This window comes from Scardinius erythrophthalmus (assembly GCF_964197995.2).
Source record: "Scardinius erythrophthalmus genome assembly, chromosome: 17".
Classification (NCBI taxonomy): domain Eukaryota; kingdom Metazoa; phylum Chordata; class Actinopteri; order Cypriniformes; family Leuciscidae; genus Scardinius; species Scardinius erythrophthalmus.
Genome location: NC_138237.1, coordinates 14,978,949 through 15,003,252, shown reverse-complemented (window position 1 = coordinate 15,003,252; position 24,304 = coordinate 14,978,949). Strand labels below are relative to the sequence as shown.

The window sequence follows — 24,304 nt, the reverse complement described above, 5'->3', positions numbered from 1 at the left end:
GTCAGTGTCTTAGCGCATGACAATGAGTTGAGCTCATCTCTACTGTTCAAACAACAACCCTTGCTTATTGAAAACACAAGGATGAATAAGTATTTCTCATTATACACAAAACAGGCGAAAAATTACAAATGGCTTATAAGTAAAAAAAAAAAAAAAAAAAAAACATGTTTAAAGAACATAAACAGAACAATATATCAATAATAACAAGGAAAATGTAGATAAATTATTTAAAAAAAATAGCCACATGTAATTAGAAGACATTTTAAACATAGGGTATATAATAATGGAGTTAATTTAACCTGTAGAGAACTTTTTACATTAACTTTCCCCATATGTATTTTTTCTGCAAGCTATTTTCATACATTATATTTCATATTGTACTTTGAAATCCGACCTAATAAAAAACAGAAATGTGACAATATGAGGCCAACATACAGAAAAAAAAAAACGTATGGAAAAGGTATAACTTTCAATATAGTTATTTTCTTGAACATAAGAATTTGTTCATATTTGCTCATCCAAATTCAATATTTTGGAAATGGGGAGTTTGAATAAAGGAAACTGGACTTTTTTTTGGTTATTTTCAGCTCAACTGAATAGAGTGGCCATCTAAATCAGCTTTCAGTGACAGCATGATGTAACTTTTCTTAAATGTGCAGACACAGAGAAATTGCATTTATTAAAATCGTATATATTTCTATTCTTACAAGGGTAAGAAAATGTGCATGAAAAAATGGGTGACCATCCCTCTGTAGTGTCATTTGCAGGTTTATTTGCAGCTCAATTTAAGACGTTTACATAGACGTTTACAAATCCCTCATTGAATCATCCATATTTTAAATCCCTGGCTGAGTGTATGTTGGGTAAACACATAGAGCATCTAGGTGTGCTACTGGGGAAGGGTGTACGAGTGTGTGCAGGTGAGCATCTACTCTGTATTGATTAAAACCCATGTGGGAGCTAAACACTGAGGTCATAAGGATCCAAATAAACTGCTCGCCTCTGGGCATGGTATTGGCAGGGAGGGATATCAATCAATTTGACAGCCAATAGCTGTGTCAATGAAGCAAGTAAGCTCTGGTTTACCATCAGTAATTTAATTTGATGGCATGGCCACTACGCATGATGAAGACAGTTTCCTGAGGCTCTGAAATGAAAGCTATGATAATTTTAAACCTTGGTTGATACGGAATCTAGAAAGAATTTCTTTAGACCACGCATGACTGCATGAAATGAATGATGTGAGATTCTTTTGCACAGTGCCAAGCTATATAATATTTACTAAGCTAAGATAAGCAGTAAATTTTTAATTAGAATAGTACTATATGCAGACTCAGCACTTCAGAATCTGCAAGCTTTGAAAACTGGCAAATTTCACAGCTCACTGGATTTGTTGTGTACCATTACCATTGAGGCTATAAATACATGTGGGTTTACTGGTACATTTATTTATAATGGACTGCTTCACAGATGGCATACGGGGTGGATTCTTATCATGGAACAATGCATGCATAAATAAATCTCTAATGCATACTCTTTACCTTCGCATTCCACCAAGAAAGCATTCATCTCTCTATGCCCAACAAAATAATTAGCTACTATTATTACAAGGGCATCTGATAAGTCTGACTGGTCATTTGTGGCAATCTGCAGTCAAATATTTTGTATTGTCAATGGCAAGCAATTTCATACATAGCTGTGCTAGCTTTATTGCTCTCAAAGCAGTCTGTAATAATAAATAAGTAAATAATGTAGTTATTCAAATGTCAAAATGTCAAAAAAATCGAAATGTCAGATTTCTCTCTGTCTGGCAAGGGGTTTACGGGAAGTGACTTACAGACTTTGAGGACTCGATCGAGCCGGAGGAGAGGGTGTCTCGACTGCTGCGGCTCTTGGAGCTGAGGTGAGGGGAGGAGGAGGGGGAGTCGTCTATGTAGGGCAGGATGTCATGGTGTCGGCGCTGCTCCTCCGCTCGGTCTGCGTCGTAACCGTAGGTGGGCGGAGTGCCTGTAAATGGAACATCTGTGACAAAACAGAAGGAAAAAAAGAGGGATATAGTTCACAAAACCATGTACAAGAGCAGCACCCTATTATTTATGGTAAGTAAAATATCTTTTGAACACTTCTTACTAGCATGTACTTCACAGAAATAAAGCAACTGATTGGTAAAGAACAGTAACTAATATTAAAGTGTATGCCCCATCTCTTAATGTCATCAGCTAAGAGAGTCAGTTTCATATTCTCAGTGTTCAATTGATTCAGTTTCAGTGGTAGTCTAACATTAGCCAAGAGCTCTTAAAGAGCAATGAGATTATATCTTTATGAGTGGGTTTTAAGTTTTTGAATTAATGCAGACAGGCCAGAACTTTCTATATACTTAAAGATCACACATAACTTTTTGGCTTAAAGAGTTTCTCCCGTCGGAGGACGAGACATAAAGGAAGACAAACGCATATGTAGAACAACAGCCCAAGTTCTCTCTTCCTGCACTGGTTTGGCCATTAAGCTGCTGGCAGCCACACTGGAGGATCTCATATTTATTCAACAAAAAGCTCTCAGTTAAAACTAACTGTTTTGCCCTCGTATAAGACAAGTACATCTGCTACCCCCCGAGAGAAATATGCAGGACATTAAGTCCTTCAGAAAGGTGACACCAAAAACGCTTGACTCATTGCCAGCTTTAAAGGACTGACAGACACAGTGAACTGTCAATTTAAAGTCATTGCTGATGAAACTCCCTTTTTGGGGGGAGTTTTCTGTTGGCAGGTGGGAAAACTCCTGCAATTCTCAAACCAAAGAAAAGGCCATGGCAACATAATGATTTTTCCACCACACGGAAAGAGGATGGGCAATGTGAGTATTTACTTGATGTGGAAAACAGGTTTTCATAGCGTTTCGTGAGGTTTACTAATTGCACAGCCAACAGAGATGTTGACTTTAACATATAGTATGTGTATGACTAGCGTGAAAAATTCATGGATCATTTTGGTTACTCTAAAATAAAACTTACTGTAGAGTCACTTAGTTATTTAAAAAATTCTTATTATCAATGTTTAAACCAATTGTGCTGGTTAATAATTTTGTGGAAAGATACTTTTTTTCTCAGGATTCTATAATAAATAGATAAGTACTTCAAAAGAATAGCATTTAGTTAGAATATGATTAAATATCAAATTATCGATGAATCATAATGTGTGTGAAAATGTTCAGACACAGGTTTTAAGGATAAATATGGCAGTATGAGACCTATTGCATAAAGCCATATGAGCATAAAACAGCTTTAGCTGACTGAGTCACGCAGCCTTGTCATTGCCTTAGCGTTCATCCTCGCACTCTTGCTTGTGTCATCTCTCTCTCTCTCTCTTTCCTTCACTCTTTCTCTCATCCTTTCCTATAGCTTCCCACAGATGTCTGCTGCTCTTAAGCCGAAGGAGCAGCATGCCATGCACATCTGGAGACATCATCAACATTATAAACAATTCTTAAAATCAGACGGCACTTCCAACTCTCTGTGAAGTCTAGACACACGCTTGTACAGTAACAACAAACACATACTCCATATAAATTCTGGACAGTCCCAGACGTAACCTGCAGATGCATTTATTTTGCATTGGCTTGAGGCAAAATCTGCTAGATTTAAACATGGTAAAATGTGTTAAGAACTGTATAATACTACTGCAATAATATTGCTAGCTGAAAGCATAATAAAATTAACCAAAAAATAACTGTGGGCCTGCTCATGGGGAATTAATCCCAGGATCTCTCAGTGCTTGACCTTCTACGGTGTGTTAACTCAGGGTTATTCCCTGCAGGAATGAAGAGTAGATTGAAACCTACAGCATGATGTCCCTTAGCGGCCAACGGGTTTATGGGAAGTGGGGAAGCCTGGGAGATGAACTGCTGCAAACCTGCCAAAATCTCATCATCATGTGTGCCAAAGAGCACAAGATAATCCTATCATTTGGGCTCAGAAAAAAATAACGAATTTGTGGAAGGAATTGGGGTACTAATGTTTCTGTGAGTGCCGACATCTCCTAAGGGGTCTTTGGATGGAGAGGTGAGGGTAGTGACGGGGGCTGCATCTGCCAGATAAATTAAAGACACGCCTTCCTCCTCCCATGTGTCACATGTTCCATTAAAGTCTGGAAATAAGAGTGCAGAAGAACGTGTATGTGTGGTACATATGAGTGTCCAGCCTCTAGGGAGGGACAAAAACTGGGAAAAGAGATGGAAAATGACACATCAGGGATAAAGAAGTCAGTCCATTTTCTTCCACACAGTTGGTTTTCCTAAATATCCAATTTTCTGGCAATTTAATACCCCCCACCCCTAACCATCCTATACACAGAAAATAAATGAATATGAAGAATGGAAAAGGGGAGGTGAAAATTAAACGGAAATGAGTAAAGCACCACCTCGGGCCACGACTGAATCAAAATGGGATTGCACAAAGAAGCTAATTTGATGAGAGGTGTCATTTTAAGGGCATAAAAATAAAATAATACAGTCTGTGTTGGCTGATATTGCTTTTGCAATCTTGTCCACAGAGAGAGAGAAAAAATCAATTTAAAAATATAAAACCAAAAAGAAAATGTAGAAAACAATAAAATTACATGTGCATTTGTGAAGTGTTTGGTGTTTCAATGATTAAATAAAAAAAATATAGAGAGATTCGAGGTCAAGAAGTTCATTACTGTTTTTTAAGTAATGATTAAAATCCGAGTATGAATTTAGAGACGTGACTTAACAGAAAGGGTCTTAGCATGCTGAAAGTCTACACAGTCAGCTAGAAGTTTCTAAATTTGTCCCTAAAGCACCATTGCCACAACCATCTAAGCACCGCTTTGTTAAAAAAAATCACCACCTTGAACAATAAATGTTAAGAAAATTACTATCAGACTAACCCCAAACCCTTGAATTTGAGGGTCTACGTGTCCAATGAAGCTCATTACAGATTATTCCAAATATGTGCCTTGAGTAAAACAAGGCAATTAGATTATTCGTGTGGTTATCTCTAATCTAAGTGGCATGTTTATCTCCAAAGAAATAAACACAAGAAGTGATTGGGTTGAATCCAGGAAAGCAGCCAAGTCTGGCGTGTTGCGATCGCACAGGGAAGCGTCCTAGTGTGAGTAAATTAGCCTTTGTCCCAGCAAGAGGAAGAGTGAATCACAACACACCAACACACAGAGGCACCCTGCAATCAACAAGCCGCCATCTACTACCAAACCCTATCTGTCTGTTTGCCCTGACCATGTTTAAAAGCATGACTGCAGAATCGGATTAAAATGTGTCCATGATGCTGCCACAAATTCCCCTGTGAGTCCTTCGTCTGCCACAGGTTTATGTGAATGAATGATTTAAACACGGATTTGTCACACTCAAATCAATGTCTTAATGCACGTTTATGTATGTTAGTATGCACTTTTGTCCATTTTTCTGACAAGCTGAGATCCATTAAACTTCCATTTCCAAACATTCAAGTCTTTAAAAGTGATTTGGAAAATATAGTATTAAATGACAAAAAGTAGTCCTGTCTGACTGAATTGATGTCTATATTATTGATAAATTCTAACAACTATGTCAGTCCTGTCATGTAAACTAAGAAAAATGTGTACTATGTTTTCTGGAGAAGAGAGGTGCTGTAGCAGAACAGACTGAGAAAGACTGAAATCTTCATAAATAGTTCCCTGTGATTAAATCATGACTAATTCAGTTAAGTCAGAGGAAATTCCCAGAAGTGTCTAAAAAGCAAGAAAAACAAGCACCGTCTTATCTAGCACCCTTCCCAATGGTAACTCTGTTTACCAATCTGCTTTCATGACAACATTTCATGCCAGTTGAAGAGACAAGGAAAGTGCTAAACATGAAAAACTAGCATCCGTTTCAAGGAGATGGCTGGCTCAGCAGGGAACCTGGACGATAACAACTGTGATTATGTCACAACTGATTTCAGCTTTACACAATTTGCACTGATGTCAGACTCACCAACTCCACATGGTTTATGCCCCCCCAGAACCGCATGGCAGAAAGAGGGTGGCCCAGCGAGATGACTTCCTGCCAACTGTTTGATCACTGTAGACGCCGGAGCATACTTGTCTAAGGACTCTTCTAATGACACCATTAATTATCAAGTCATGTCATCTGCATGACTGATATTTTGCAATTTGTTACGAATTCGACAACCATTAAAATCTTCGAGTCAAGTGGACAATTATGCAGTCAGGCCTAATTGAAGAGCGTGACCAAAAAGGGCTGGTATATATTACATAAATAATCTAATGACAATATTGGTTCAGAATGTTACCAAATCAGACATAACATACTAGATTTGTACATTTTCTGATTGATTCAGTTAAAAGAACCAGTTTAAAAGAGACTAGTCACACTGTATGTCATTGATTCACAACGGAAACAGTTCATTAGAGTTACCTGTTTGTGAATCATTACCTGTATGTAACTGAAACACTAAAAAGTGCAGGTTCACAAGAGTCATTTGTCTTCGAAAAAGGCTTCACTGGTTGCACTGTATGTTTCTGATTTACTAAACAGAACTGGTTCAGAAGAGTCATTAGTTCATGATTCGGATTACAGTGGTTGTGCTGTATGTTTCTGAGTCAAAGAGACATTTGTCTGTTAATCAGTTGACACTGATTACGCTTTATTACTGATTGTCACTGATTAAGTGTTACTGATTCACTAAAAATAACTTATTCATAGTCATTGTTCGTGACGTTACACTGGTTGTGCTGTATGTTTTTGAATCATTAAAAGGAACCGCTTCACAACAGTCATTTGTTCATGAATCTGACTGCACTTGTTCGGCTGTATGTTTTTGAATCATGAGAGACATTTGTTTCTTTTCAATCGGACTACACTGTAATAGTGATGACTGTCTTAAACACTACTTAACAGTATTCTTTATCTTCAGTTGTCCTGTTTGCTCAACCAAAAGAAATTGTGCATTTAAAAACACAACGTGCCAAGCAGGATCATCAATTTCCCAGGAGGCTTTGCAATCCAGGTTATAGAGACAGGCTGAGAATGCACTGGAGCTCTAAATCTTTAGGATGGTCTTAAACACATGACTGCTTCCCCCTAATGCACCATCAGTATGTGATATCCTGGATCTGAAGCGGGAGGTCATTAATTTATCTATGCATTACCTGGTGTTTCACAGTCATCCTCTAGCTTTCAAGAGATGTTCCTTCCTCATAAAATGCAGGTTTAGAATGCAGAAGAGCATGTTATAGATGCATTAAACAGGCTGATTAAAAAAATAATAAATCTGAGATCAGCATCCGTTCATGGTGTTAAATCTATTCTAAGCTTTCACAGGTTCTTTCATCCACCACTTGTCTCACAAAACAAGTGTCTCACAGTCAAAAATAGTTCCTAAAAAGATTGTACATGGTGTGTGGGGGGTCACCGGTAAGGAGAAAGGTTAAAGGTGGCCTGTTGTGTGCTCATGTATCTCAGGTTTCAAATGGCATATGGCTCTCAGTGCTGGTCACCAAGGAGATGCCAGAAAAAGCTGAGTCAGCCCTGAACATCAATGCTGGAAAAACACACTCCCCTTTCCACCTCAGTGCTTTCTGTGTGTCTCTTTCGATGTCCTATCTCTGTACTCTTTCTGTAGTAGATGAGTAGCAGGGTCAAGAATCTGTTCTGTCAATCATGAGTGGTGTGTCTAGCTAAAAACCAACCATCACCTTGTTAGGAAAAACAACAGGCCCAAGCTCAGACTGAAGCAGAAGAGAAGAGATTTTCGATAATGTATCCATGACATCCGAAACCAGCTGTTATCACTGACACAACCTCTCTGAGCAAACAGGAAGTTTGAAGTGAAAAGAGACCCATCTTAATACTGGCCCTTTACACTTTTTTTTTTTTCACTAGCTTAAAAAATCCACATGCACATTAGTACTGAGCCCAGCAGGACCCAAATTGGCAGTGGCATACAGAACAGCAGCCGCAGAGTTTGCTCTTATCATTAGCAAACAGAAGCCTCTGACAAAGGAGCAAATCTTGCTTAATCTGCTGTTAAACAGATGCCCAATATCACACCCCTGGCATTGTGGCATCAGCTCTTTTCAGAATTCAAGCTGAAAGATTTGTGAGCTAACGTGGAAATGTAGCCCAGGTTATGGCAAAGCAAACTGAAAGGTTGATTCATTTTGTTTTGATTGGTTGGCAAATGACAAAGAAGGTCGGATTTGTGAGTTTGGTAAGTTTACTTGCTCTAAAATGCAAATAACACCATTCTTTCCCCCCCCCCATCCAGTCTTATGACCAGCCCTTCAGACTGAAAACTCACCTACACTACTACCATTCAAAAGTTTGGGGTCAGTGAGAATTTTTTTCTTGACACAAATTAATACTTTTATTCAGCAAAGATACATTAAATTGATCAAAAGTGATGACATTTATAATTTCACAAAATATTTTTTTGTGTCAAATAACTGTTCTTTTGAACAGATTTTACATTTTAAAGTATATGAAAATAGAAATTTTAAATTGTATTAATATTCACAACATTACTGTTTTCACTGTATTTTTATCAAATAAATGCCTGCTTAGTGAGCATTAGAGACTTCTTTCAAACACATTTAAAAACATGTGCTGGTGGTATATTATGGGTTCTTGGTTTTCTATTAATTGATGAGGGTAACTAAGCTTACTTTTACAGTAGGTGACAGTAGTACAGGCCTACACATTTACCTACGAACCATGTACATAATAGAGTTGTCTATTTTCCATCTCTTTTGCTGAATTTTTTGAGCAACACCTGGTTCATTCATCTTCCATCACTCATGTCACATCAATATGATTTTTCACTCTGTCAAAACAACAGAGCACAGGGAGATCTGAAGATACGTCCCACTGTAACACACATCATTACATCCTCCAGCTGCCGTAGAGACCAGATCTATCCTTCCTCTGCTCCTTTGGAAGGAGTTAATATATTCAGTTTGGGTTAAAAGAGTATGTTTAAAACAAAAACTCTTGGCTGGCCTGCGAGTAAAGCGTGGGGATCGTAGGATTAATGCAGCGCTCTCTGTTTCACTCTAATTTATGATTGAGAGTTTCAGACTCCTAGGCTAAAAACTGCCACCTTAAAATGGCATATTTCATATAAACCAAATATGAACCAAATATCTAACTCTTGCTCTTACTTTTTTTTATACAATGAAAGTGAATGCTGACCAGGAGTTGTCAAACTTCAAAAATTACAAAAAGCATTCTGAAGCCATGAAATAAGTTTGTGTGAGGAAACATCTTTTGTGTTTCATGGAGAGAGAAAAAAGAAGAAAATTATATTGAACAACATGAGGGTGAGTAAAATGGTGTTTTTTAATGATTTTATTTTTTCTCTTTCTTAAACATCTTACTAATGTTTTATATAAATTCTTCAGTGAATTTTCACTTTCTCCATGCTGCACAAAACTATCATGTCAAGTGGTTGTATCTGTGCATGTTTGTGTGTATGAATGTGTACAAATGAACATCCCTTTCCACAAAAGAAACATCCTTGAAACAGATGCCTTGACCACACTCCAGAAAAGGCCTCCACCGTGAGACTCAACCAGTGGAGTCAGCAGATCTGACCCAGACTCTGACACATCAGGCCTCCTCAGTGCACACATATCTAGAGAATTTAAGGACAACACCAAGTTACTATAAACCTCTCATTCCAATGAATATTCTTCAACATTACCAATTCTGTTATGACAATGAATTAACTTTGCATTCATGTAGTTAATTTACATAAACTACCTTTCAAAAGATTTTTTTAAAGGAAACAAATACTTTTATTTAACGATTTTGCATTACATTGATCAAAAGTTACAGTAAAGACATTTAATGTTACAAAAGATTTCTAGTTCAAAATGCTGTTCTTTTAAACTTTCTATTAATCAAAGAATCCTGAAAAAACTGTGTCATGGTTTCCACAAAAAATATTAATCAGCACAACTGTTTTCAACAATGATAATAATAATAAGTTTCTTGAGGACCAAATCAGCATTAGATCAGCATTCAGCTTTGCCATCACAGGAATAAATTACATTTTTAAAATATATTACAATAGTTTTATTTTATTTTATTGTAATACATAAAAATATTGTTTTTTACTGTATTTTTGATCAAGTAAATATAGCCTTGAGCATAAGAAGCTTATTTTTTGAGATCTTAAGATTTTCTTACTTATCTTACTTTCTTACAATATAGAAAATTCTATTTTTCTAATGCAGATTTAGTTAGCCTAATCAAACTACTAATTGTAATTACAAAAAAATCTATTCTGCCAACTCTTCCATCCCACATGTTCCCCCCCATCCACTTGCAAGTGAAAGCTTTCTTTAAAATTAAATGTCTTTCCATCAAAACGAGGAGAATGCCGCCGTCAGCAGAGGCAGCCCTCTGTCAAACAAAGGAGATTTCCCTGTGGAGCACGTGTCCTAAAACAATGTGGAAAAGACCTCCGTGTGCATGCTAGGGGGTCTAGGACTGAGATGGAGTTGAAGGCGGGTTGGGGGAGGGGCAAAAATAAGAAAGGGATAATGGGGAGGTGGTACTACAAAACCGCTGCAGTGCTGCACCACCATCTACTACACCGACCAGATGTGCACATGGCTGCCACACACAATACAGCACATCAAGGGCACTGGGAGTGAGTACACACAAACATAATCATTAATAACATGCATCAAGGTCAAAGTGATGGATATAAGGTTTACGCAAATGTACAAACACACATGGCTAATGATGGCAGTGAGGTGGACATGATCCTGCCAGACCGGAGAATGTGCTGAAGAAAGACAGACAGAGAGAGAGAGAGAGAGAGAGAGAGAGAGAGAGAGAGAGAGAGAGAGAGAGAGAGAGAGAGAGAGAGAGAGAGAGAGAGAGAGAGAGAGAGAGAGAGAGAGAGAGAGAGAGAGAGAGAGAGAGAGAGAGAGAGAGAGAGAGAGAGAGAGAGAGAGAGAGAGAGAGAGCGATAACAAGCAGGAGGGGCAAAATTCAGCATGTGTCAACCTAAAAGAACAAAAGAACGCTGCATTCGGTCATCATTGTGACATGAGACACTGAGAAAAATCAATAAATTTGGGGTGGATTCACAGAAACTGCCATTCAATAGCACAAATTGAATGTGGCCGATTCCCCTGAGACTTCAAAAACAACCCTCAGGCCACGATCTGCTTTTCCACAGATCAACACACACAAACATTAACACAGAACATTACAGCTGGATTACAATCAAATATACCAAAAATATAATGTACCCCATATACACTATAAAATAGTAAAACAAAATTATTCTAATTATCCACAAAAGCATTGTTCACCCTTTAAAAATGGTCCTAGTAGAGAGACCAAAATGGCCCAAAAAGGGGGAAGGAAAAGCTAATACACAAATGCATCTAAAACCACTATAAACCACTGATTCATGATGTTACCACAGACAGACGTCTTTTTTTTTAGGCACATAATATAGTGTAGACACTGAGGATAGATGTGTCACTAGAACAGCCATCATGCTGTCAATACTTCACACAACCAATATCATTTCAGGATGACGTGCAGTTTTCTTTCCCTGACTGATAAAAGGATTACACATAAAAGGTCCATAATAAGACAACTTGAGGCTGGATTGATGCACCGACTTCCCTTTCTCTTATCTGTCTGTTCCTCTGAACACAGTAAGAACACAGACTAGATTGTCAAGAGGATTCGATGCATGCCCGTCATTTTGCCCCACAATTTGATTGCCCGTCATTCATTATTTTTTGGTTATGCTTCATATTAAAATTCATTCTGCAGATTTTCCCTGTTATTTTAACATTATTTATATTATAATTTATTTATCTATTGTATTTATTAATATTTTTGAATTAGCTATTATTTTTATATTTTCAGTTTTCATTCAATTTGTTTTAAATTTTTGTGATTTTGTTATGTGCTTTTGTCATTTTTAGAATGTTTTTTTTTTTAAACAAGGTTCTTCATATAATACTTGTTTTATTTTATTTTAGATTTATTTCAGTTAACTTGTGGACAATTAATGGAGTCTAAAATCTGAATGTAAATTCATCCTTGTATCCACACAGAGAGAGAACTTAATGGAAAGTCAACCCCACAGCGACCAGTACTAACTGGCCAAGAGGAATTACCACAGGTCAGCCGCCCACGCAGCAAACCTCTCAACAGGAGCTGTCATCTAGACAGGGAAACAGCCAGGGTTCTAATTCAACACAAAAGGATATAATACAAGGAGACGCCAAAGAGAATTCACTAAATGTTACTCAAGTCATCCTGTTCTCATACTACATAATCAAGTGAGATACAGTGATCACAGGCAAAAATTACCAACATTTAAGTGTAAATTCAGTGTTTATCTAGAATCTAGAGAGTTTATCTTGTCATGTGTGCTGGTGAGAGAGCAAATGTTCTAATGGTGTAGGTTGAATGGCCTCTCAATCAATGTCAAAAGACCAACCAGCACAGGTGCATTTTAAAAGAAGACCATTTTTAAAAGAAGATTGTTATTGGTGAAACTGTAAAAGCTTGTCCTGGATGCTGATCATTACAACATTGCAACAATGCACATTAAACAGGACTAGAATGGGAGCATCCAGGTGCTTAACCAACCAATCAGATGACAAGGTCTGTGCGGTGTCATGGCAACACAATGTTGGCTCCTTCCATGAAGTGAATGGATTCACCTCCAGTAGCTCACAAAAAAATGCAGTTCACCGGCATCCACCTGCAATCTTCTAAGATCTTATTTTGACAAACTCCATATGAAGTTATAGATCATTTATAGAACATTTAGCTAAAGTAGGCTATGATCAGAAACATTCCATCGACAACCATGTTTGTTCTAGTAATCTTTCAGTGGGGAGGCTTTTGTGGGGGTAATTGGCCACTTTGTGGAGGAGAATGTGTGGAGAAGATGTGTGTTACTGAAAATAAAAAGAATATGTGATATCACCAAGGGCTCCCAGAACAACCTCAGGGCAGAGGCGGCAAACTGTCACATATCAAGTGGGTGGTGATGTAATGTGAAGATGTTTTTCAAGCAGGTTGTGTGGGACTGAAGTGATCTGTACAGCCCATTTACTCAATGAGAGCCACCCCAATGCACTGTATGTGCACATAATTTCCTCTAATATGTCCATGCAAAATACAACAGTCTCTCTAATAATTTTTTCCTTGTTAAAAAATCAAAGAGTGATATCTGTGTGTTGAGAAGTATGGTGCACAGCAGGAGAGGGTTATACATTAGATCACCCAAAAATTTTAATTATGTCATTTACTCACCCTCATGTCATTCCTGTATGACTTTCTTTACGTTGATCACAAAAGGATAAATACTGAATAATGTACGCAATTACAACAAATTTGGACTGTTTAAGCTTTAAAAGTTCAATAAAAGCTATTTTTATCTATTAATGATATTAAAACTCTGGTCTAAAATTATAAGATGATATTTAATTAAAATTATATCAAATATATAATATGCATGTTTTCCATATTATGGTCAATAACTATTAAAATAACATATTTACAATTCTGAATAACATCTATAATATTTTGAAATGTTACAAGTGAATTTAGAAATCACATTATAATGTACAAAAAAGCATTAAATAAAGTGAATAAATGCTCATTTATTAAAAATGTATTAAATGCATTAAATAAATGTAATTACTAGTGTTAAAGATAAACTTTAAATGAGTGTTAAATTATTCCCAAAGTAGTCTAAATGACCCCAAAAAAGGGCAGTTGTCAATATTTTTCAGTGAATGACAACTTCATTTTACACAAAGCTATGATATGACTTCATTAGACTTTGAATATAATGTTGTTGTACATACCACTTTTTTCCCCCTAAATCTTTACATACTCTATTCTCATTCCCTTCATTACACCAAATAGTGTAAACAGGATATTCTTAAAAAAATTTCTTTGTGTTTCACAAAACAGACAAAGTCATACTGACACCAGTGTACATGGCACTAATAAAGAAAATAAATAAATTGCCATCTGAAAAGCTAATACACTAGGGCTTACTGTAATTTGCAAATTATCGATAATGCTTTTCGGTTTGGGAATTTCAGCTGCCGCATTACTTTTTTATGAGTTTCTGAGCATGTCTGAATAAGGAGGCCCTTGAGCAGTGGCCATTTGCTTATGTACAACTTGTGAGCTCAGTGTGTGTGTCTGTGTGTAAGACAGACAGACAACCCTAACCTACACCCATCAATGATTAATGAACAGCCTCTACATCAGACACCAAAAACCCACCCTGATACATGAGCCTAAAGCCATATACCGTATGCATCCATCTACGACACAACAAAGACGACTAATGGGTCGCTCAGCAGCCCCTAATGAGACAGCAGGGCATTGGCTCATGCTACTGCATTATCAATCAGCATCATAATATTCCAAAACAAATCAATACACCTTTAGTGCTGCTCAGTGCTCTCACAAAGTATCTATTGCAAACTGCATCTGATTGAAGCATACAGTGCTTAAAATATAGTCAAAAGTATTATGCTCCATTGTCCAACATATCAACGCTAATAGTGCTATAACATCCATTTCTAAGAAATAGCCTAAAACAACTCGCAGCATTAAAGAATAGAAAGAAGCTCTGAAGGTGAGTATGTGACAGAAAAGCTAAAAACACAAAAAATACATTGAAGGGGAAAAAAATACTAAAAATTAACTGAGCCCACTGTGTCTGGGTTAGCTAATAAGTCAGATTTAGCCACATCAAATCATTTCAGTTGTCTTCTTTTCTTGTTCTTGTGAGACATGCACTGGATGTACCAGAGCATGCAAGCCTAAAAATGTCTCTCAGAGAGGCTTTTCTAAATATCCGCTGTCAAATACTTGACAAAACAAATAAAAGTCAGAGCAGGAACTCATTAAAAAATGCTGAGGATGTCACACTCTAATTTACTCAAAGAAAAGCTCTAGAGGGATTCAGGTTGTCCATGTGACCTCATGCTCTGTTTGGTTGACCAATCAGATGTGACAGAGCGGTGTGGCCATAGTGGGTTTCCAAAGCACACGATACCCAGTCATGCCAAAATTTATTGTTAGTGTGTGTGTGGAGGGGACTTCACAATCCTTAGTCGCTGACCCCAAGAAATGAGCATTTAGAAAAGTGGAGGAAGAGAGTGTGGGAACCCAGCACGTGTTCACACTCCCTTTCTCCTCCTCTCCCAAAACAAGTTCAGTCTTCCATGTCTTTACATTCCTAGCGATGCCCTCCCATTTTTGTTCCCCTGGGCTCCGGTTGTCTGAGGGGGCGTCCAGACTCCAGACACATGGCTGCCCATTAAAACAAGATAACCCACGACCTTATTCTGCCCTGCCCCTTAACTAGTCATGAAGGCGACGGTGGTCTGAGTGTCAGGGATCACAGAGTTTATCTAAACAAGCAGTTTTGGACAGCAAGTCACCATCTGTTTTATTGATTCAAATCACAGAAACTCTTATTTCATGCCTCAATATCTCACTACTGACCTATTTTTCTTCCATTCACTTCCGCCCAAATCACTAGCTCTTTCACGCCTCTTGAAACAACACGATCCATCAACATGTTCCCAGCTAAACCTGGTCTCCTCATCAGCGTTTCAACACCTTCTAATGAGAGTGTGTCAGCTGACCTAGAGAAGACAGGACAAGGGTAAATGTGTATGCGTGTTTTAAGGGGCGTTAAAGCTGTAATTTTTTTTTTGTAAAAATCAAAAACCCAGTTCAATAGGCAGAGAATACTGCAAGTAAATTAGTAGATTGATTTCCCCCCAAAAAAGTACATGGGTCAATGATGTGCTGTTCTTTTTTTGTCCTATGTATTCAAGTATTCAAAAATACAATCAAAATGCAATTCATCCATACAAATGAATAGAATCCGCCTCTTATATTGATGAGCATGTTTTTAATATGGAGGGGGGGACGACCTTAATTTATTAAAAGAGAAAATTATTAAGCAGTAGTTTATATATATAGTTCTTATGTATAGTGTACAGTATATATTTATGTATAATTGTGTAGATGTGAAATGAAAAAATACTGTTACAACAAGAATATCTATATATCTATATACAGTATATGTATATATATATATATACATATATATATATATATATATATATATATATATAGTATATTCAGATAAGAAATACAAGAGCAGAGAGTAATTTTCTTTGTATTTTGTTCTTTTATTAACATTACAGACATCAGCATGTTTATAAGGTTGCTGTCACTTTAGAGTTTATGCACTGATCCAATATACTGTTACACAACATGCATTTTCTCTCAACTATTTACGTTCCAAAACTTTAACTGAACATTCGCCAAGACAGGCATTTTGACATAATTTTGTGTGTATTTGACCATTTAAGCGCAGTAATCCAATAATTTTGGTACTTGCGACTCTCAAGCTGTTTGAGAGGCAGCTTATGCGCTCCCACTTATATAGATCAGTGGTCCATGCGCTTTTGGACTGAGCGCGAAACCTGTGGGAATTACCATAGTATGCGCAATAAAAGCACTATTTAACTGGAGTGAATGAGACGAGTGAGTGAGAGACGGCAGATGTGTGTAAATTCGTCGTCGGAAAGAAGAGAGCGAGAACGCACAGCTGACGTTATTGCTTGTGCCGCTGGCAACAAAACAGACCAGCTCGTAATCGGAAAGCCGTCAGACTAACCGGCCACTCACCGGTCTGAGCCAGTCATGCGGAAAATCTGCCGATTCCGGTCCCTGGCCGGTCGATCGGTGCATCTCTAATGATACTTTTAAACTTGAAAAGAACAGTATAAAACCTTATTTATACATTTATACAAAATACATTGCGGAGCAAAGAGGACACTGACAACGTGCTGACAGACAGGACAGACCCGGTTACTTTTGATATGAAACAGTCTCAACTTTCAAATTTGGTAATTTTTTAAAGAAATTGAAACAATAAATACAGTTTTGTGGCTCGTTATGTGTAGTGATAGATCGCTGTGGTGCCTCAGTTAAAGCTTCTCATGAACCGATCATCTTTTCCTTTTAGTTAATTTATAGCATCAAATAAACATGAAAGAGCGTTGTTTTAACAAGCGGGAAGGAAGTCGACCGGAAGTTGAAGCCGGCCGCGTGCCACCATCTTGTAGCAGAACTTCACCTGCAGTTAGCATCCCATTGACCCAAAGCATCATTTTGGCGTCACTTTGACAGCGAAGAACTTTACATCTAAGGCATTTGAAGACTCCATTTGTCCATTATTTATTTCTAAAGAAACACGACAATGTATAAAATGCTCCATTACCTTGTAGCTTATGTTATGGCCCCGTAGAAGCAGTTTTTGTAAAAGTAGGCTAACGATTGCGTCATTACCATGCGACTCTCTGTCGCACAGTAGAGAGATTACCATATGGACAGGAGGAGAAGCTCGCGGGCAATCGGGGAGACGTGGAGGCAAAATGACAAAATAATTAATCACCTAGCAAAAGTTTCTCCTGCTCCTAGCTCATGGACACCGCCTACTCACACTCTCCGTCTCTCTGCAAGATTCAGAAGGGAATGATTCAGATTTCTCATGCCACAGCCACTAGAAGACAGACGGGTTGCTCACGTCACATCTACGTCGTCAAGCTCAGTTTGAGTCGGTTTGAGTCTGCGCTAAATCGCTAAAAATGGGCTTCACTTGTCTCAATTGAGTTCCAATGAGATGGCTCTGTCCACTTCTTATACTGTCTATGTGTTTTAACCACGTTTTGTCGGACAAAAATGGCGGATTCGGCGGATGGCGGATTATGATTGGTCAGATCGCCTGTCAATCAAACTCCCCGCGAAGGGTCAATTGATCAATTTGGAACGGGACTATCCATCTCTCTGACCAATGTGAGACAGGGGGAATGTTCAGGAAACCTGGTGGAAAACAATTAATGTCTAATGTCGCAATTCCGTTATAAGACGTTACTATAGTAGCACAAAAAGGACACACTTTACCTTTAAATCACCCAGAATGACAATTTTGGGTAGAATGGAGTCCTGAGAGGACCGTGTGACACACAATATCAGCTGTACGACTGCTGTGATTGGTCACCTCTAATACAACAGTTTATCAAGGTGAGTAGAGAGCTGTCATATGGCATCAACACACTAACACACAAACTCTCATTCAACATGTACTACGCACCCTCTCATGTACCATAAAGCACACCTACAAACACACACTAGACTATGGTTGCATCACAAACACTCACACCACCAATAGGTTTATAATTGAATTCTTTAATAACCATCATAAATCCTGTATGTTCTGACAGGCTGTATGTAGCTCTCGCATTCCTTAGGGCACCGTGCCTCTCCTGAAGCTTATTACTTTTCTCAGCCCCAGAGAGACAGAGAGAGAGAGAGAGACAGGAAAGGCTCCAGCAGTCTGACCCCTGCAGAGTGGGTGTCTGTGTCTACAATCCTCGTCATCCTTGTCTACATCTTCGTCTTTCCCTCTTTATAGCTCATAGCAATGACATTTTAGAATTTTTTTTGCCGCTTACACACACATACCCAACCAAAAGTTCAACCGTTATATTGTGAAATATTATTATAATTTACATTTTTTATTTATTACTGTGATGGCAAAGCTGAATTTTCAGCAGCCACTACTCCAGTCTTCAGTCACATGATCCTTCAGAAATCATTATAATATGCTGATTTAATAATAAGATTTAATAACAAGAACAAGAAACATGTCTTATTAATAATAAGAAACATGTCTTATTATTATCAATGTTGAAATCAGTTGTGCTGCTTAATATTTTTGAGGAAATTCTTTTCACAATTTTTTTTTCAGGAATTTAATTTCTTTCAGGATTATTTTATGAATAGAAGGCCTCAAAGAGCAGCATTTATTTGAAATAGAATATTTTGTATTATAAATGTATTTACTGTCACTTTTGATCAATATAAAGCATAATTTCTGTTAAAAGTATTCATTTCTTAAAAAAAAAAAAAAAAAAAAATATTATTTGAACAGTAGTTCACATATACACTAAATGGCCACAAGTATGGATAAAAATTGTAAATGTGACCAAAATGTAAAAACTGATAGCTATTCAGTTGTCACATTTGTCTTTATCCTCTTTACTTTTGTAATCTCAAGTACAAAACTGAGTCATTTGAAGCTCATACAGCAACTAAAGACAAGAACAGAAATCTGCATGCATTAAAAATTCAGATAATGGACTATCGACAGCTCAGGCGTCTGGCTATGGATATAAAAACCTCCATGTCAATATCAATTCAATAAACTACACAAAAAGCTAGGACTGTGTTTCGATATTAGCACTAACTCTGTAAAGAAACTTTTAAAATGTCACCCTGAAAATAAAAATAATACCTGAAATGATAATGGTGGTTAAATGTTCAGGCACGAATGACGGTTTTAGGGCATCTGAGCTTGTAATATAACTGCACCACTAAGTACAAATAAAGTGCATTAGCCATGAAAGTTCCGCAAGTTATTTTCATAAGCCATCTTAAATGTATTATCCTTTTGAAAAGACTGGAAGAGCTATTTAAAACTTGCTGAGCTCATGGAAAGCGTAGCATGTCTGAAGGTATCTAGTCCCAACTGAGGATGTGTCGTCTTTGTGATTTTAATCTAGCGTTTTATTCAAGTTACACATGTCTGTGTGAGAGTTCTGATGTGCATGGCTTATATAGTTCCTAACCAAACTGCAACGCAGACTAATATATAACTTGGCTCTCAGGAAAAAAAACTCAGTCAGGAGCACAAAAATACAGTACTATTAGCACTCCAGCAAATCAGTATCTACAAATGTTCAACAGTGTGCCAAGCATGGCAATTTATCAAACACAATAATTCGTTTTTTTGTCATTTTTGCCCATTAAAAATCCGGGTCGAGTGGAACATGACATAATGACACGTGTCAGGGCAGTGAAAAAAATTCAACATGACCTTAATCAAAAAACTTGCTCAAAAAAGGCCAAAGAGAGAGAAGATAATCTCAGAATGCTCTGGCAAACAATTAATCCAAGATAATGGATGGATGTATTTCATTCAAAACCAAAAAAGCATCAATAAAAGCAATTCAATCTAATTAGAAACAGACTATTTAAAAAACCAACATCATGTTGCTAGTTTGGCCACATGCTAACAGCAAACTCTATGGGAATATTGTGTGTTTCACATGTGTTATTGCCCAAGTTAAGCATTTCAGAACACTTATAACAGGCACAATTTCAGTTAGTATGCTGCCTAACGTAGCCAGTAGACAGCAAGGCACTATTTCTTTTACTGTGGAGCCACAATGTGCCATGCATCATTCTAACGTATAACACAGTTACCACAATCACGTCAAAATGGTGTCTGATGACCCAAAATTAGCACCAATAATTAGAGCTCTCTTGGGTCAGTAATCTGCCTTATAATTAGGAAGTTTAAATAGCTCTGGGTGGCCACATTGGCACACGGTAAGTGGTGGAGTGTGTGTAGCAGTGTGTGTGAGAGATGGGGGGCCACGTCCTGGTAATTGCTCCAATCTGGAGCCAAAGCACACATAAAACCCAAAGATTTGTGATGCTGGTGTGTGATCAGGGTAGAATGGAGAGACAAATGTAAAATAGGTCTCCCGTTCAGGCATTGTGCTTAGGAAGAATACAGACATCACACACTATATAACCACAACCCAACATTTTAGCCCTGTGCCAATAAAATTTGTCATCTAGACTTCTTTTTATAGTCTAGGGTGGCACTGGATCAGGAAATGACACCAGATTCGATCTTGTGATGTCAACAGTTAACCGGTAAGCTCCGAGCTCCATTACTGAAATATATAAACTGAATAGATACTGCTATAAAAACTCAATTAAGAATGCAAAATATCAGTGTAATGTTTTATTTTGTGTGGGTAAAATAAAGCCTTTCCCATCCATTGAATCCCTTATTTCCAATGAGAATGTCATTGCTTCAGAGGAAACCATGCAAATACACACACAGAAGGTCACAGTAAAAGGTGAGTGACTTGACTGACAGTCGGCCAGTAGGCTGGAACAGCCCTGAAGGGAAATGCTAATGAGTGTCAACAGGGAGGAAATAAACAGATGAGGAAGTGAAGGTTCAAAGCCAGGCCAAAGCTATCTGAGAGGACACCACACAGCCGCTTTGTCTCAACCTGGGGGCGTCAAGAAAATTAAGTATTTCCTACCTCAATACACTTGGGGGGGGAGTGGGGGGCTGACCACTGAAAGATCCCAAAGAGAAGCCATTTTGATTTTACCCATTGTCAACATCTGGAGAGGCTATTCAAGGTTGGAGAGACAAAAACCATACACAGCAAAACCAAGTAACTGGCCCTTCCCCCGACCCAATATCAGCTTATTATATTTCTACGGTGCTGGCTGCTGTTCAAGGTGCTCTGAATTTAAGCCGCATCGGATTGTATTCGATTATGTTCATTGTACTCTCAGCTGAAGCCATTTTACCTCGGAGCGTAATTCAATTCATTGCGTGTAATCACGTTACTTTACTGAAAGTTTTTGTGTTGTCCTTACTGCCACAAGACTAAAATTTGTCATTTTAGTGCAGAGTTCTGTGTCTCTCTATGACTGTTGGTGCTGTTTTCAATGGGTTGAGCTTCCTGGATACAGCAACAACATCAAACGTCATCTCATGTTCTGTGTCTACACGCAAGGTCACCTTGAACACCATTCCCCTCCACCATTTCACCCTCCTTCGCTCACTCCTTCTCTTTTTCCATATCAGCAAGAATATTTCACGCCTCGCTAAGGGAGATCTATCCTATCGGATAACAAGACTGCAAGGTGGCAGCCAGGAGGAATGCACAGCATTTTAGCAGAGGTGTCTGGTATTTTGTATTGAAGAAGGAAGCGGAGTCAAAAACTGATGACACTGACTAGAGTTGAACTAAGGACACAAAAACATAACCAGACAAAGCAGAGCATTTATAATGCATTTAATATCCATTTATCTGCATTCATATCAAGGCTTTACATTAAATGAATTGCAAGGCTGTCTGTTTAAACCCTTAATTTCATTCAAGGGAGTCCAGTGTAAAAACATTTATTTCACCTCCACCTAAAGAGCTTTAATGTAGAGCCCTGAATATTTGTGTACAGAAAGTAAGTGATACAAGGTCTGCCTCCTCAATGATACGCTACACCTCATACAACACCGTAACATCAAACCGTTGTGTAGTCTGAGGACACAGCATATACACTTTCCCTCTAGGGACACCACTCCTGTCACAGAGTCACTATTTACACATCAGCCAGGAAACGTAGAACACTGAAACCAGTCAATCAAACAAAGGTTTACAATAGATATACTATATTAACTATAGATAATATTGGCCAAGAGGCTGCAAGAGTGTTTACAGAAAATAGAGAATTTAAATATAAGAAAATAAATATTTGTTATTTAATAGTTTTTATTATAATATTAATATATAACAAATGTCTTGATTGTTTCAATACATTTGCTTTCACACACACAAACATTACAAATGGATTATAATACATAAAATTATAAAGCTGCCTTTATATTTTAGAAAGTGGATCATCATATTTAGGGGTCTTTGGTACAAAAAACTTTGAAAACATGAAAACTCCCTCATAGCAGTCGTTGGTGGGGCAGGAAAAGAGTCCCAGCATCAATAATAGTCACCTGCACATGCCTTTCCCCTTGGGAAAAGACATTATGAAGTAGGATAGTAGAGTGTAAGTGAAAGACAACAGAACTGAAGATAAACTTTGCCATTTAGGCCAGAGTGTGTTTGTTCAGAGGGACACTGTGGTGTGGTCAGCGCGGTCATGAGGCTTTGTTCGTAATGGTGAGCAATAATCTATTTTCTATGGAACTTAACTGTGTAACAGCTGCTGTGTCGGGTTGTGGCCATAATATTTGGGCTAATATGTGGCCTTAATGCAGTAGAGTAAGTAGAGAAGTAGAGAAGACATGCAACATTATTAAAACTTCTGGCTGATAACGATAAGCCAACAATTAGCATCATGATATGGCTGATAACCATGAACAATAAAATATCCAAAGCACTGTATATTTATTGTACACTGCATCCCAAAAAATAAATAAATAAAATAAAATAGAAAAGGAAAGAGTAAAGAAAAAAAAGAAAAAGGTGAAGTAGCAGGGCCAAAACTCAGCTTGAGTTTTATTGGATATCTAAACTGCACTGGAGCCAAAGCATTAAAATCCAAAGCACATTTTCCCTTGGAGATCGCAGGGGGAGAGACCAGGAGCTGGCCAAACCCTGATCCACTACCGCCTGGAGAACAAGAGGACAGACACATACAAGCACAGATGGATGAGACACCACAGCTTCCTCCAACTCAATACAAGCCCAGAGTTTAAGACATCCGGTACTCAAACGCCTCTTTTTTCCCTAAATATTCGGTCCTCTTCTGTCAAACGCTTGTGTTCCTCAGCTGTGTCCTTTGCTGATTTGTATTCTGGCTAACGAAGTCAAGGAGACATCGCGGCTCAGAGTTGTAGCCAGCTGCACTGTGGCACTCCGCCCGTCCTCTGAGCCTTAAATCAGAACCGGCCCACCTGCCTTCAAAAGGAGGGTGGAGGCAGCGAGGAACAAGCGGGCCAGGACTGCTAGATATGATTGCAGCTGGCCACTAAACATCAGTCTCGCTCATTAATCTGATAATGTGTTATTATTATAACCAAAATTCCCCTCTGACCCGACAGCAGTTTATTCTGAAAACTCTCCCTGATGAGCACCACTAATATAAATCCTACTACAAAGAGCCAGAAGGGATGAAAAAGGAGAAAAAGCTAAGACATTGAGGAAAAAAGAGAGAGACAGAACACGAAAATGGGACGAGAATGCCTAAGGGACTAATGCATAGTTGAAACAACATGAAACAGCATCTGCGACATTTAATTTTCGTCATGTGAAGTATTTCAGAGTGAAAAAGAATGTGCAAAAATAATTTATAATTTGGTTTTATCTGTAAAAAGTAGGTCATGATATTCATTAATATATTTATCCACCCTCGCAAACTTAGTGACGTCAAAGAAAAGTAATTTCAGATATTTGCTAAAGTTACACTTTTGCATTGATGAAAACAGACATTTTTCTTTAGAATAACAAAATTTAACAGGGACATATAAAATATAATGTCAATGACATTAAAATGTCAATTTAGATGCATTTAAAAATAAATAGGTTCTATTTTGATTACTTGTTGCTGATAACATAAGGATGCATGCTATTTTGTC

The 24,304-nt window shown here is 37.8% G+C and overlaps 1 protein-coding gene and 1 long non-coding RNA gene across 2 annotated transcripts in view; one reads left to right on the top strand and one right to left on the bottom strand.

The window, feature by feature from the left end:
• bcr (BCR activator of RhoGEF and GTPase) overlaps positions 1–24,304 on the bottom strand; it is a 66,397-nt gene that overhangs the window by 29,311 nt on the left and 12,782 nt on the right. The window contains exon 2 of the mRNA XM_081391079.1: positions 1,838–2,022. Within this exon, the coding sequence (XP_081247205.1) occupies positions 1,838–2,022 (185 nt within the window). The remainder of the gene's footprint in view (positions 1–1,837; positions 2,023–24,304) is intronic.
• Positions 1,922–4,093, top strand: LOC308705836. Its single transcript, XR_014031966.1, has 3 exons — positions 1,922–2,099; positions 2,767–2,853; positions 3,398–4,093. It is a non-coding gene; the product is annotated as an uncharacterized lncRNA (long non-coding RNA).